The 14,395-nt window shown below is 54.4% G+C and overlaps 2 protein-coding genes across 2 annotated transcripts; one reads left to right on the top strand and one right to left on the bottom strand.

Moving 5' to 3' along the window:
* Positions 1-563: 563 nt before the first annotated feature.
* CTAM01_14141 (TAM domain methyltransferase) lies at positions 564-3,005 on the bottom strand (the record flags this gene model as incomplete). Its single annotated transcript, XM_060530142.1, has 7 exons — positions 564-678; positions 753-1,381; positions 1,569-1,681; positions 1,826-1,844; positions 1,916-2,027; positions 2,180-2,310; positions 2,445-3,005. Coding segments are annotated over 7 exons (1,680 nt in total), but the record flags the coding sequence as incomplete, so codon positions are not given.
* A 2,211-nt stretch (positions 3,006-5,216) lies between these two features.
* Positions 5,217-13,478, top strand: CTAM01_14140 (beta-ketoacyl synthase domain-containing protein; the record flags this gene model as incomplete). Its single annotated transcript, XM_060530141.1, has 7 exons — positions 5,217-5,390; positions 5,460-5,604; positions 5,676-5,944; positions 6,098-6,890; positions 6,959-7,435; positions 7,505-12,564; positions 12,627-13,478. 7 exons carry the CDS (start codon positions 5,217-5,219, stop codon positions 13,476-13,478), a joined length of 7,770 nt encoding a protein of 2,589 aa, XP_060375278.1.
* Between the last annotated feature and the right edge of the window lie 917 nt (positions 13,479-14,395).

Below are 14,395 nucleotides of genomic sequence, written 5' to 3'. Positions count from 1 at the left end.
ACCACTGATCTGCGGGAGTGCTGGTGCCTCGAGAAGATAGGCTCATAGGACCCTTTTAGAACCCCCCCCCCCCCCCCCCGTAATCCTTCTTCCTGCGGTGCCTGCGCGCGTCGAGTCGCCTGACTGCGCCGCAATCCTGCATATCAAGCCCTGGAAATCCTGTGGCAGTCTATTGATCCTAGCATGCGGGCACTGCGGGGTGGCTGTGCCGATGAAAAACGCAGCGTCTTATCGCTTAAGCGAAGAGAAAACAAGTCCCGCGCAAAGCAGAAAATTGCCCGTCGGTGGGGAGTAAATCGCTTGCGTTCATCAACAAGATGCGGCATTTGCCTCAAATCGACAACTTACATGTTCGGAAACACGTACCTACATGCAAATTATGGGACTGTTCCTGCTGGAAACCAAGAATATGATATGGCTGGAAACCTCAACTATATTGATAATGGAACCGGAAGATTCCTTTGATGATAAAATTGCCCGCTTGCCTTGCAAACGCTCAATGGTGGTATGATAATCCCAAACCCCTTGTAAACACATCACCCATTTTTAGACGCCGTTTTCCACTACCCATGTGAACTGACATTGGACACCGACATTTGAGCTGCCGAGCGTGATGAGCTCGCCAACGATGCGGACGATGATGCACCGCTACGTGGCTTCCGACAGTATATCGTAAGCCTGATATCAGAATGTGATTGTCAGTTATGATCCAGGACCTCCTCCAACCTTGCCTGACTCCAGAGATAACTTACAGCGTCATGAACGAATGGTAGTTCGTATCATCAATCTCCTTGCGGACCTTCTTAACCAATGCAAGAACCTGGGCCTCGGACCAGCCTAGACCAATAGTAAAAACAGGGACACTTAGCGGCTCGATGATGGCATTCCAATTGCTGGACATCATGGTACCGAACCGCTGACACTTCTTACCCGGGTAGCACGCGTTCGTAGGAGCAGCGTGCTTTGTCAACTTCATCCTCTCAAACCCTGACTTCTCCAAGATGGGCTGATATTGTGAGACGTAGTGCATGGAGCGGCCCATATTCTGAAGACCCTGTTGGAGAAGCATGTTCCACTTGTGAAATGCTGTCCCCTCTAGTGAGTGATCTGGGGATACGAGGATCGCGATCCATTCGCTGAACTCGACCCAGCCCCCAGGGTTGAGGTGGCGATAGATGGAGTCAACGAACTTTTCCTTTTCCACGATATCGCCTAGCATACGGACATGGATGAAGTCGAACTGTCTGCCGATGTTCCAGTCGGTAGTTATATCCATGATCTTGAACTGACAGTTGGACACGTTATATGGAGGGCGCACTTTCTCAATATCGACGCCCATCACGGCACAGTTTGGGTTCTTCTTGGCTGTTGCGGCGGTCAACTGGCGTTAGCGTGAACTTCCCGGTGTTATAATACCCCGTAGGCATTAACAGGAGCGACTTGCCATATTCCTACATGAGGCTAGTTAGCGAGTCATTCCGTGATACCAGACTAGTTACATCATTTATGCGGGAAAAGGTGAGGGGAGGGGGCGTTGCGAAGTGACTGATGATGAGAAGGTAACGCACTAATGCCCATAGCCCTGGCCCCGTGCCTACGTCGAGGGCGGCCCTGGCCTTGACGACTGGGGCCAAGTGGAGTCTGTGGTCGAAGAGTTCGGCAATGATCTGGTGTTGGAGGACTGCGGATTCCTGGTTAGCGACAAGGCAGGTCTTGGTCTAGACGCTCCAGATCCTGCAGGAAGCGCAAGATGCATGTGTAGGTGAAGAGCTAGGTGGCCATGAACTCAAGGACCGGTGGACCACGGTGAAGGATGCTTGCTGACCATTTCTGTCTTGTTCTTCCTGGCGGATTGGTAAGACGGGTTAGCATCGGGGCAACCTGCATCAAAGGATGATAGTTGAGTAAAGCGTACCTTGGTATTTGGCACGAAGCCGAAGCGCTTTCCGGTTTTGGCAAACTTGTTGAAGATGGACTGGAAGATGGACGACTTGCCCGTCTTGATCTTTGATTTGCTGGAACTGCTACTGCACGGATGGTTCGGATGGTCAGAATGTCGCAGGAAAAGAAAGGTGGCCGATGAGATGGCGAGGGAAAGTGAGAATGAGGATAAACATGAAACACAATGAAGAAAAGAACAATGAAAGACATCATCGTCGGATGAGAATGAGAGACTCACTTTGTTACCGCCCGGAGACTCTGACCCGGCGTCGGGTCGCTGTCCGATCCGTCGTCTGAATCGGACCCTCCCGCCCAGACGGCCTCGTTCACTTCATCGGAGGTCGGGCTCGGGTGATCCTCGGGATACTCCTATTTGCGGCATGAGATTCAAGAGCTTTGGTTAAACCTGCATTACCACCTGGATCTGTAGGCGCCGGCGACAACATGACAGTTGCCACGGTCCACGGAGGGGTCAATGTCTCATAGACCGAAGAAGTACGTACGTCTTGTTCGCCTGACTGCATCGACGGCCTCGTTGATGGCGGCGTGCGCGGCCTGCTGTCTGTGGAAAAGTTGCGGGTACGTTCGGACGACGAACTAGCGGTGAGCAGCGTCGATGTGGAGGCGGCCGAGATGCTGTTGGCGGCCGTTGGAGGACGGGTCGGCTGGTGCCGTCCCACGGGAGAGCCAGAACCGACTGAGCTCAAGCTGCTACCACCGCTTTTGCGAAGCCGCTGTTGGTTGTAGAACCTGTCCATCAACATGCGGTCCGCTCCGAGCGAGACCGTGGTGGGCAAGGGGGAAGGGTAGAAGGGAGCGGTGCGCGCTTCGGGACTGGAGGAGGGGGAATTCGGGAAACTGGGGGGGTCCAAGTTAAATGCCGGGCCAAAGACGCAATGCACAAACCAAGAGAGTTGCAGGTCAGCAAGGCTCGACGATAGGCGGGCTTTTACTCTGGTCTCCGTATAACGCAAGGGGGAAGAAAGAAGGTTACCAGTAGCAATGAGTGTAGGAAGAAAGTGATAGACAAGCAACCAGCAAGAAAGAGGGTGCGGCGGGATAGGATAGACAAGGTCGTCTCATGAACCAGAAGCGGTTCGTCTTGTTTTTTCATTTCTGGGGGAAACTGAATAAAAACGGGCTAGGGCAACAGTTTATTTTTTGGGCAAAGGTGCAAAGGTCCCCAACCCAAGGCGGCCATGCCATGCCATCATCTCCCGGACACTGCCGTGTTTGAACGGCCCCTGTCTTGTGTCGCTTCTCCCTTTCCATCCCTTGCCGCTAAAACAGAAAAACCTTGTACGGATGGCGAGCTGGTTTGGTAAGCCCTCGTACTGCGCGTAGCCGTGTCGCTGCTAAGTGCTAATATCTGCGGGGCTTTTGTCGGCGCTTTATCAGAATCAGTGGTAATGTGCCCGGATGGGCAGACAACTCTGGCTCTCTGGACTCTTCCCCGGGCCTGTCATAGTCCAAGGAAACGTTGCGGAAACCCTCGCGAAATCGCAACCCAGTCTATAGTCGTCATGTCACGCGACGCTGGCGACGTCGGCAGCGTTGGAAAAGAAACAACGGACATTTCTGGCATGGGCTCTTCTGTGCCAGTGATGAGAAAGGGGAAGCAAACATTGTATATCAAGGCGCATTTATCAATTCTGTCAGAAATCTCCTTATCAGAGCGCAAACTTCTTCCTCGCATTCACAGCCATCACACACTTTCCATGTTCCAACGCGGCCCAACGCCTTGGACCGGCAGCTAAAACCTGTCATCCTCCTAGTCATGACCTTGCATTTTCTTATGGAGCGGGAGCCGTGAGACCCAAGGGGGCCACTGGCTGGCAACCAGCACAACCCCTGTCGCCGAGCAGTCCAGGGTTCGGCAGCTGGGACGCCATCGTGTGGGATCGACTCTGACGCCTGAGCCTGCCTGCTTACACGGCACTGAGTCAAGGTCTCTGCCATGATACCGCCTTCCAGAATCCAGAAGCAATGATTCGCCCAAGCGCATCCTGGCAGACTATCGCAACGATCGTCATCGGATCTCCGGGATCCGGCTCCCGATCCAGGCAATCATTGCAGAGGTGCAGCGAGGTATTCGTCGAAAAGGGGGAAGAAGCAGCCAAGAGGAACAGCTCATCGTCTGCTTGAGCATGCACTGATGCAGTCTATGCTCGACTATTGGATTTGGGCAGTTAGCAACTTGGCTTCACGTGGTGCCGAAGAACTGCAACCGAAACAAAATGGGAAAACCAACAGCAATCTCCCGTAGCCCCCCACCCCTCTTACTTCGTAAGCACCTTAAACTGCAAAATGTGTGCAAGACCCTGTGCACCTCGAGTCTTGACTTGGTCATCATTGTCGCCGTACTTTCCAAGAGGGGTCAGACCGATCCCGAGTTGAGCGAGCTTGGGAGAAGCGAGAGAGAACGAGAGACAGGGGCGCATGCACACTGCGGGCCAACCACACAGGAAGCCCGGTCGAAATCAGCCCGAGGAATCTTGTGTAATTTGTGTTCCACCGGTCCCCTGTATCTGGGCCCGATGGATGTCTCGCCTGCACTAACACGTCTACTTGAACAGCTCCCGGGGTCTAAAGTACGGCATGCCAAGGCGGAGCGATAAATGAACTCTGTGGAATGCGGAACGCAAAGCTTCGCAGTTACCTAACGAACGGGTGTGCCCTTCGGGAATCGCCATTGTCTTCCCAGCCTCGTGACCTTGTACGGGTACGAAAATCATCGACGTAGCCACCCTTTAGCCACCCTTCTCGATCGCATGTACCATAATGAACCACGTATCTGTTATATCTCCTCCCCTTCTATCCGGGACCCTTGTCTTATTCTTCATGCACCATGTTTTGTTGGAAGAGAAACTCCAGTCAAAGTGCGAAGCTTGTTGGAGCCATCTCCGTGCTTGGTGCATCGCAAGTTCGCCAACATGACGCGTGTGGCCTCTTCTTTCCGACCAGGGGTTGAGTGAATTTGCTTGTCGAGGTTGACGCCAGAAATATCTGATAGCTAGCTCCGGAGTAGTCCACATGAATAGTGGAAGAGGGGAAACCAAGTGGTGGATTCTTTCTAATAATGCTACTATCTCGCTGGAGCCCTGATCCAGGTTCTGGTCTTGTCCTAAGGATTTCGTTCCATGTCTCAATTCACTTCCCCGACTCCCACCATCCCTCAAACTCTCACCGTAGCTCACCGCACGGACCTGAGTAGATCAATAGTATCGAAACACTAGACGAAAAAGACAGCCCCCAAGCCCTGTACGGTATACATCATGGGAGATCCCATCGCCATTGTTGGGCTCAGCGCGAGGCTTCCAGGGGACGGCGATACGCCAGAGCGGTTCTACGAGTCGTTACTCGCCGGGAGGTCAGCTCGCACGGAAGTCCCGCGGGAGAGATACAATGCAGAGGCCTTTTGGCATCTGGATGCCGACAGGAGCGGCGCCGTGCGTGTTCCCGCTCCGCGTTATGCAAAGTTTATGCGACGAGAACTGACTTGCAGCGCTTTAATTTAGACACGAGTCCGTCATGGCCACTTTCTCAAGGGCAGCATATCAGCATTTGATGCGCCGTTTTTCTCTATCACACCCACAGAAGCACGAAGTATCGATCCGCAACAGCGAGGAATGTTGGAGAGTGTATACAAGGCTCTCGAAAATGGTACGAAGAGACATTCCAATTTTCGATGCTGCGATATTTGAAGTTGGCCTGAATACTGACTTTTCACGAAGCCGGAATACCTCTCGATACCGTTGCCGGAACCCAGACCGGCGTATACGTCGGCTGCTTCACGGCCGATTACAATGATCACATAGCGAAAGACTTGGATATTCCGAATAAATACTCAGCCCTGGGCACAGTAGCCAGTATGCTCAGCAACAGAGTCTCGTGGTTCTTCGACTTTCGGGGCCCGAGTGTAACAGTAGACACGGCCTGCTCAAGCAGTCTGGTGGCCGTGCACGAAGCATGCATGAGTCTCAAACTTCGTGAAGTCAACATGGTGAGGCTCTTTTTCTCATGCATGTAATTTCACCAAAGTCCCTTTCATCTCCAGGGGCGGTGACACTGAAGCCAACCAAACCACGCCCCTCCTCCTCTCCCCCGCCGTCTGCAAGCCGGGCTCTTGGCTAACCACCCCGTCATCATGTACTAGGCCGTCGTGGGCGGGTGCAACCTTATCCTGACTCCCGAGATGACACTAAAGCTAGACGCGGCGGGCGTTCTGGGTCCGGACGGCAAGTCATACAGCTTTGACCACCGGGCCAACGGATACTCCCGCGGCGAAGGGTTCGGGGCCCTGGTCTTAAAGCGGGTATCGGATGCCATTCGGGACGGGGACGTCATCCGCGCCGTCATCCGGAACTCTTCCACGAACCAGGACGGCCGATCGCCCGGCATCACGCAGCCGACGAAAAGGGGCCAGGTCGCGCTCATCAAGCACGTCTACGAGCGGGCCAACTTGGACCCTTCGCTCACGCGGTTCGCCGAGGCCCATGGCACGGGTACTCCCGTGGGCGATCCCATAGAGGCGAGCGCCCTTGCTGAGATCTTTGCGCCTCATCGGTCTGCGGACGAGCCGCTGTACGTGGGTGCGCTGAAGAGCAATGTTGGACACTTGGAGGGCGCTGCGGGCGTAGCGGCCGTGATCAAGGGTGTCTTGACGCTAGAGAGCGGCGTTATTCCCGGGAACATTTGGTTCGAGAAGCGCAACCCAAAGATCCAGGACGCGTGGAACTTGAGGTTTCCCACAAAACCAACGGCGTGGCCGCAGCGTGGCCTGCGCCGCATGTCCGTGAACTCGTTTGGCGTTGGTGGCAGTAATGCCCACGTAGTGATGGATGATGCGCTCCATTTCCTCAAGAGCTTCCGTCTGGTCGGGAACCATCGCACGGAGACGATCCCCAAGATTCCTAGACAACTAGACGCACCTTTAGTGAATGGGACGGGTAAGTTTTTGTTCTTATTACGCCAGGCTCGACGGGCACACGCTGACGTTTCTGTCACAACGACACAGGCCGCGTTAATGGATTCCACCGCCCATCGGATAGCGGGATCCATCTAGACGATTTTGACACTGAAGACGCCCCACGTCTCTTTGTCTTGTCGGCAAACGACCAGGATGCCGTTTCTCGGTTACGAGACGGATACAGGGACTATCTTGCAACGAAAGCGGCCCAGATCGTCGGAGAATCCGCCCAGCTGCGGTTTTTGAGGGACCTAAGCTACACACTGGCCTGTAGGCGGACCCGTCATTCCTGGAGGACGTTTAGTATCGCCAGCTCGCCGGCACAGTTAGAAAAGTCTCTCGAGGGGAATGCGGCTACTCCCATACGAGCAAAGACCAACCCGCGGCTTGCGTTTGTCTTTACTGGCCAGGGAGCGCAATGGGCGACGATGGGCATGGACCTGTTGGCGTACCGCGCCTTTCAAGAGAGTCTGTTGGCGGCTGATTGGTATCTAAATGATCTCGGTTGTAATTGGTCCTTAACGTGTAAGTCTTGTCGTACAACATTTTGGACCAGTGATGTGAGACCTCGTACTGATTATTGTCGGAAACTAGTCGAACTATCAAAGTCAAAGACTTCCTCTCGAATTAACGACCCCGAATTCTGCCAACCCATATGCACTGCTCTGCAGGTTGCCATGGTTGACCTTCTCTCCACTTGGGACGTCTACCCACATGCCATCACGGGACATTCATCCGGTGAAGTCGCCGCAGCCTACGCCGCTGGCGCAATCTCACGACAAGCAGCCTGGAAAATCGCCTACTTCCGCGGTAAGCTGAGCGCCAAGCTCGCGCGCTCAGCTTCTCGGCCGAGTACGGGCATGGCTGCCGTCGGTCTGAGCAAAGCCGCCACGCAAGACGCCATCGATCGCGTGAACCAGCAACTTGGCGGCGAAGGTACCCTAGAAATTGCTTGCATGAACAGCGTGGATAGTCATACCGTCAGCGGTGATGCTGAAAAGATTGACGCCCTGGTCCAGCTGCTCAGCGCCGAAAAGGTATTCGCGAGGAAGCTCAACGTCGAAATTGCGTACCATTCGCAGTACATGAAGGCCATGGCTGATGAGTACCTGGAGGCCATGGGAGATCTTCAACAGGGTGCTTTGCGAAGCTCTGTGAAGCCTCGATTCTACTCTTCGACGATGGGAGTGCCAATACTCCCCTCGCAACTTCGACGACCTGAGTACTGGGTCAAGAACTTGGTATCGCCAGTCCGGTTTACCGATTCGGTCACAGAGATGCTCAAGGGTTCTGAAGTACCCAAGATCAACGGACATGTTGACGGACATGTCAATGGTCTCGTCGACGGATTTGTCAATGGCCACGTGAATGGTGATGTGAACAGTGACTGTGAAGAGGAATTCCCCTTCGAACCCATCACCGACTTCTTGGAAATTGGCCCTCACAGCGCTCTCAAGGGACCGCTCTTCAGCACAGTCAAACAGGTCCACGGCAACGCCAAGGTTGACTATCACTCCCTTCTTATCCGACAGAAGCCGGGCGTCGAGACTGCACTGGAATCCGTCGGAAATCTCTTCTGCCACGGCTACAATGTCAACCTGGCGCAGGTCAACGACGCAGACGAGCCTCATGGGCCAAAGCCACTCATGCTCACCAATCTGCCCTCTTACCCTTTTGACCACTCGAAAGAGTACTGGGTACAGAGCACGTTGAGCGACGACTACCGCAAGAGACCTGTGGGCCGGCACGAGCTACTTGGAGCTCCAATGGCGGGTTTCAACGAGAATAATGCGGTGTGGCGCAATTACATCCGACTTTCGGAGAATCCTTGGATCGAAGATCACAAGGTTTCTGGAGATGTCTTATATCCTGCGGCCGCTATGCTTGTCATGGCTATCGAGGCGAGCCGGCAGATTGCCGATAAGAGCAAGGTCTTGAAGGGGTTCAGACTGAGAGATGTGTCATTCAAGCGGGCCCTGCGAGTACCCGATGATGCCAATGGTGTCGAATCTCAGTTTTACCTCCGTCAGCACCGGGAGAATAGCCACTCCGTTGTTTCGACATGGCGAGAATTCCAGCTCTGGACCATGCAAGATGGCGCGTGGAGGGAGCATTGCCACGGTTTCGTGCAGACTGAGTACGAGTCGGGTGATCGACTCGCACTTAGGGGCCCTGAAGAGAGCATTCATGATGGCTGCGCAACGGAGATTTCTGTCGACAAGTTGTATCGCAGCTTCGCGGATTCTGGGTTGAACTTTGGCCCAACCTTCCAGACTCTGAGCGACGTCCGTCTTGGACAAGACCTTAGCATGGTAGCAACACTCCATTCTTCAGTGGACAAGATCGAGAAGTCGATGCCACACCAGTATGTCCAGCCGCACTTGGTGCACCCAGCTACTCTCGATGGCGTCGTACATGCCAATCTCGTCGCTCTGGTCTTCAGCTCCGAATACGCCGGGGCAACTAGAGTGCCCACGTACCTGGCTGATGGCTGGATTTCGGCGCGATCGAGCGTGTCTCATAACTCATACAGTGTGTCTGCTGACACTCGAGTCAAAGGGCGCAGCGAGGTGGTCTCGGACGTGAGGGCTACACATCTGGAACAAGGTGACGAGATGGTACAAATGTCTGGCCTTGTCTTCAAGACTATCTCGAACGGGCCGTCCAAGGACAACTCTCAGGCGATGGTTCATCCGGCTTTCAACGTATCCTGGAAGCCTGATCCGAATTTCCTGACGAAGCAGCAGGCTTCACAACTTTTCCAGCTGCCTCTAACGCAGGAGGATGACCCATCTACCTGGATGCTGGACTGCGAGGCGCTGTGCCTTGCTTACATGCGCCGTTGCGTAAAATCTCTTACCCAAGAATCCATCGGCAAGATGACCTGGTACCACCAGCGATATGTCAAGTGGTTCCAACACGTCGCCCGTCAGCACTCGGACGGTCCCGCAAGTGAGAGTATTGAACAACTCGAAGCCAAAGTCTTGAATGGCAACGCATCGGAAGGTAAGCTTATCATCGCCGTCGGTCAGGCCCTCTCGAGTATCCTCACCGGAGACCGCGATCCCTTGGACGTCATCTTCAAAGATAAGCTGGCAGAGGATGTCTACAGCAACGGTCTCGGCTCCAAGAGATGCTACGCTCAGCTTTGTAGCTACCTCGACATCATGGCGCACAAGAACCCTAACATGGAAATCCTCGAGATTGGCGCCGGCACAGGTGGCGCCACGCGTCCTGCCATGGCGACGTTGACACGAGACAGCGGACGTCGGTACGGGCACTACGATTTCACCGACATCTCGCCGTCGTTCTTCGAACAAGCCAAGGAAAACTTCAAGGATGAGGTCGGACGAATGGGATTCCGCGTGCTCAATGTCGAGAATGACCCCCTGAGCCAGGGCTTCGAGGCCGACAAGTATGATCTCATTATTGCGGCGAACGTCTTGCACGCTACGAAGAAGATTGACGAGACCCTCGTCAATGCTAGGAAGTTGCTCAAACCTGGTGGAAAGCTTCTCCTCTTTGAGATCACCAACACTGAGATCCTGCTGGGAAGCTTCTGCTTCGGCACGCTGCACGGGTGGTGGCTTTCAGAGGACAAGGAGCGTGTCTGGGGTCCGTTGATGTCTCCCAATTCATGGGATACCCATCTTCGAGCTTCTGGTTTCAGTGGGCTCGATGCTGTCTTTGACGATTTCGCTTCATCCCCGCATCAGATGAGCTCGATCCTGGTGTCCAGTAACCCCACAACGGAGATAGTGGCATGCTCTCCTTCATCGTACTACATTCTGACCAGCGAGTCGCCGACTCAGAACGAGCTGGCAGCGAAGGTGGTGCAGTCAATCGGTCAAGGAGGTGGTTGCGAAATCGCAACTATCACGTCCTTGGCTGACAAGAGCCTGGCTAGCGCGACGTGTGTGGTACTCTCCGAACTGGACCATGCTGCTTTGAAGGATATGGACGAGGAGACCTTTAACAGCTTCAAGCTCATACTGACCAAGAGCAAAAACATCCTTTGGGTGACTCGTGGCGGTACGTCCACTGCGCCCGACCCGGATTCCGAGTTGGTAACCGGCCTGGCTAGAGTGGTTCGCTCAGAGAGGCCAGATGTCAACTTCCTCACTCTCTCTTTCGAACAGAATGCCGACGAAGAGCTCATTGCCGCCAGGTGCGTCCAGGTTCTTGCAGCAGCACAAGACAGCGTCGAGAACTCATTCAGGGTGATTGACGACGTGGTTCACGTATCTCGCCTCGTTGAGGCAGATTACATGACCGATCACATTCAAAACCAGACTGGCGTCGTGAGCATTGAGAACAAGCTTTTGAAAGACGAAGCCTTTCGTTCGCTGCACCTTCAGGTCGGAGACGTTGGCCAACTTGACTCACTTCGCTTCGAGGAAGACGCTCTGACCGAGACACCACTTGGAGACCACGATGTCGAGTTCAAGGTCATGGCTTGTGGAGTGAGCACCAGTGACGTCTCCTCAGTTCTCGGCAAGGCAGAAGACTCACCTCTGGGTCTAGAGGCTTCTGGCATAGTCACAAAGTCTGGGCCTGCCTCAAGGTTCCAGGTTGGGGACAAGGTCTTTGGACTCGCGGTGTCGGGCACCATGAAGACCCATGTTCGATCTACGGACGGCTTGCTCGCGAAGCTGCCTGATGGAGTGTCGTTCACTGATGGCGCGGTCTTGCCCGTCGACTACACAACGGCCTACGCTGTCCTCTGCGAGTTCGGCTCCATCCGTGAGGGCAACTCTGTCATGGTACACGGCGCATGTTCCAGTATCGGAAAGGCATTCGTGCAGGTCGCTCAGCTTCAAAAAGCTGAGGTGTACACAACCGTGAGGAATCAGTCAGAGCGAGAGGAACTGGTCAAGGGATGCGGTATCCCGGAAGATCACGTCTTCAGCAGTCATGACTTGTCAATGCGGTCTGCACAGCAGAGGCTGGCCAAGGGGCGTGGCATTGATGTTCTTATTACGGTGGTCGATGACCTTAACGACGGCGTCATCGACTGCATCGCACCATTCGGACGCATTGTTTACATCGGCTCAGTTGACGGAATCTCTAACACACGTGTCCCGCGAGGCCGCAACATCCGTCTCGAGTCCTTCGATCTTACATCTTGCCTCGCATTCGACCTAACCCGCACCGAGACCATGTTCCAGCACATGGTCGACATTGTCTTTGCCAACTGGAAGAATATCAGCCGCCCCTCGCCAACCGCGATCTATAGTTTCTCCCAGGTCGGCGACGCGTTTCGCCGGACGCAGTCTGAAGATCAGAATACCGTCAAGATCGTTCTCGAACCACGCGACGACGACATGATACCCGTCGTGCCGAGCCGGAAGTCCCTTAGCAGCTTCGATCCCCAGGCGTCGTACGTGATTGCTGGTGGTCTAGGTGGACTTGGGAGGTCCGTCGCGCGATGGATGGCCTGTCGAGGGGCCAAGAACCTCATCCTCCTTTCGAGACGTGGCGCAGTGGAGAAAGCTGCAATTGAGCTGCTTTCTGAGCTCGAGGCTGTGTGTGATAATGTGGTCACTCCGGCCTGCGATGTGACGGATGCCGGTGCTCTACAAACTGTTCTGGCTGAGCTTGCTACTACCCTTCCTTCCATCAAGGGATGCATCCAAGGTTCCATGGTGCTCCAAGTAAGTTGAATAACTGATGCTCTGTTCTGCTCGAAGGGTCGTCGATACTAATCTGCATAAAGGACAATCTTCTCGAGAACATGTCGCTCGACAATTGGAAGGCAGCCGTACAGCCCAAGGTGCAGGCATCCTGGAACCTGTACAACGCCCTCGGCGACAAGATGGACTTCTTCGTCTTCCTCTCGTCGACTGTGGGAGTGACAGGAAGCCCCGAGCAGGCCAACTACGCCGCAGGAGGAACATTCCAAGACGCTTTTGCGCATCATCTCGTCTTTAAGGGCGTCAACGCCGTTTCGATAGACCTTCCGATCATCCGTGGCGTTGGTTATGTGGCAGAGAAGCCAGAACTCTGGGACTACCTCTCATCTGCAGGATGGACTCACATCACCGCGGACGAGCTCTATGCCGTGCTAGATTATCATTGCCGCCCGGCCGGTGCTGTTACATCCCAGGAAACGACGAGGGCTCAAGTTATCTCTCGTCTCTGGCTGCCGCAAGAGACAGCTGCGGAGGGGTACCAGACGCAGACGTGGGGAGAAGATCCTCTGTTTAGCCACCTGCGACTCACAGAGACGGACGATGCAGAGAGAGGAGACGACGCGAACAAGGGCATCAACCACAAAGCACACCTGCAATGCGCGTCTTCACTGGAGGAAGCCGAGAAGATTGTGCTCGACGCCCTCCTTCTCAAGATTGCGCGGATGCTCAGCATCGACGCGCTCAATCTTGAGACATCCAAACCGCTTCACGCGTACGGCATCGACTCGCTGACGGCGGTTGAGCTCCGGTCATGGCTGATGAAGGAGCTTGGGGCCGAGGTATCTGTCTTTGACATTACGAATAACTCGAGCATCGCGCAGTTGGCGGTGCTCGCTACGAATAAGAGCAGTCTCAGGCAGCGATTTGCTGATTAGTAACCGAGACCGAGTTGCCTTGGCGGCCTCAACTTTGTGTGTTTTCTCTAGGCGATTTCTTCGGCGCGGGTGGCTTTTTTGCTGGAGTTTGGATACTAGGGGGTCCTCTGCTGTGCTCTGCTTCTCTGGTTGATTTATTCCTCATTTTTCGCTCCCCTGCTTTTGTTTCGCGTCTTTTCTGCCTGTTATGATTGATGAGACATGATTAAGTTTGCATTGTACTTAATGTCACGGCCTCTGGGGAGTACAATTGTTGTTCTGGTTGGCATCTTGATTAGCATCTCGAATAGGCTAAATAACGCAATTGACTTTGACGTTTGCTCGGTATCCAGGGGCCAGGCCCGTAGCAAAAAATGTGTATAAAGTGCATGTTCTGTGTTGGTACCGACCAGAAGTGCCGCTAGCCACCACCTTGGACAGCAGATTAATGCTGAAAACCTGCAAGGTGCATCAACAAGCGGCAAGCCCGGTGCCAGACTCGCCGAACATTCCGGGTCAGCTGGGAGATGCGTTGCGGTGTTTTCCGATCTCAAGGCCCGGGGTTTCGTCCATGGAGATGGCCCCGAGTTGGCTAGAGCTGGCAGGTCACAAGCGGGCGAAGGAAACGGAAACTTCCTCAGCACTGAACGGAGTCTCGGTGAATTGGTCTGTGAAGACGGGAGACGGACCGCCGATGTGCCCGATCTGCGGCATGGGGTTACCTACAATAGCCCAGCTGGACTGCCGAGGTTTTGTCGCCCGAGCACTCCGTTCAGGCCTGGGTCCCGAGCAACAATCCGGTTGTTGCGTCTTCGGAAGACTCTGGAAGCCTGGAAGAGGTCATTTGAGTCTCGAGTTACCACGGTTGCCAAGGCATACGACAGGCTTTGTGACTGAAAGACGGAGACAAAGATGTCCAGTGAATGGAGACCCTGGAT

The sequence above is a fragment of the Colletotrichum tamarilloi genome, assembly GCF_030869305.1.
Source record: "Colletotrichum tamarilloi strain Tom-12 chromosome Unknown Scaffold_114.1, whole genome shotgun sequence".
NCBI classification, from domain to species: domain Eukaryota; kingdom Fungi; phylum Ascomycota; class Sordariomycetes; order Glomerellales; family Glomerellaceae; genus Colletotrichum; species Colletotrichum tamarilloi.
Note: the sequence above shows the minus strand (reverse complement) of the source record. Positions and strands in the feature narration are given on the sequence as shown.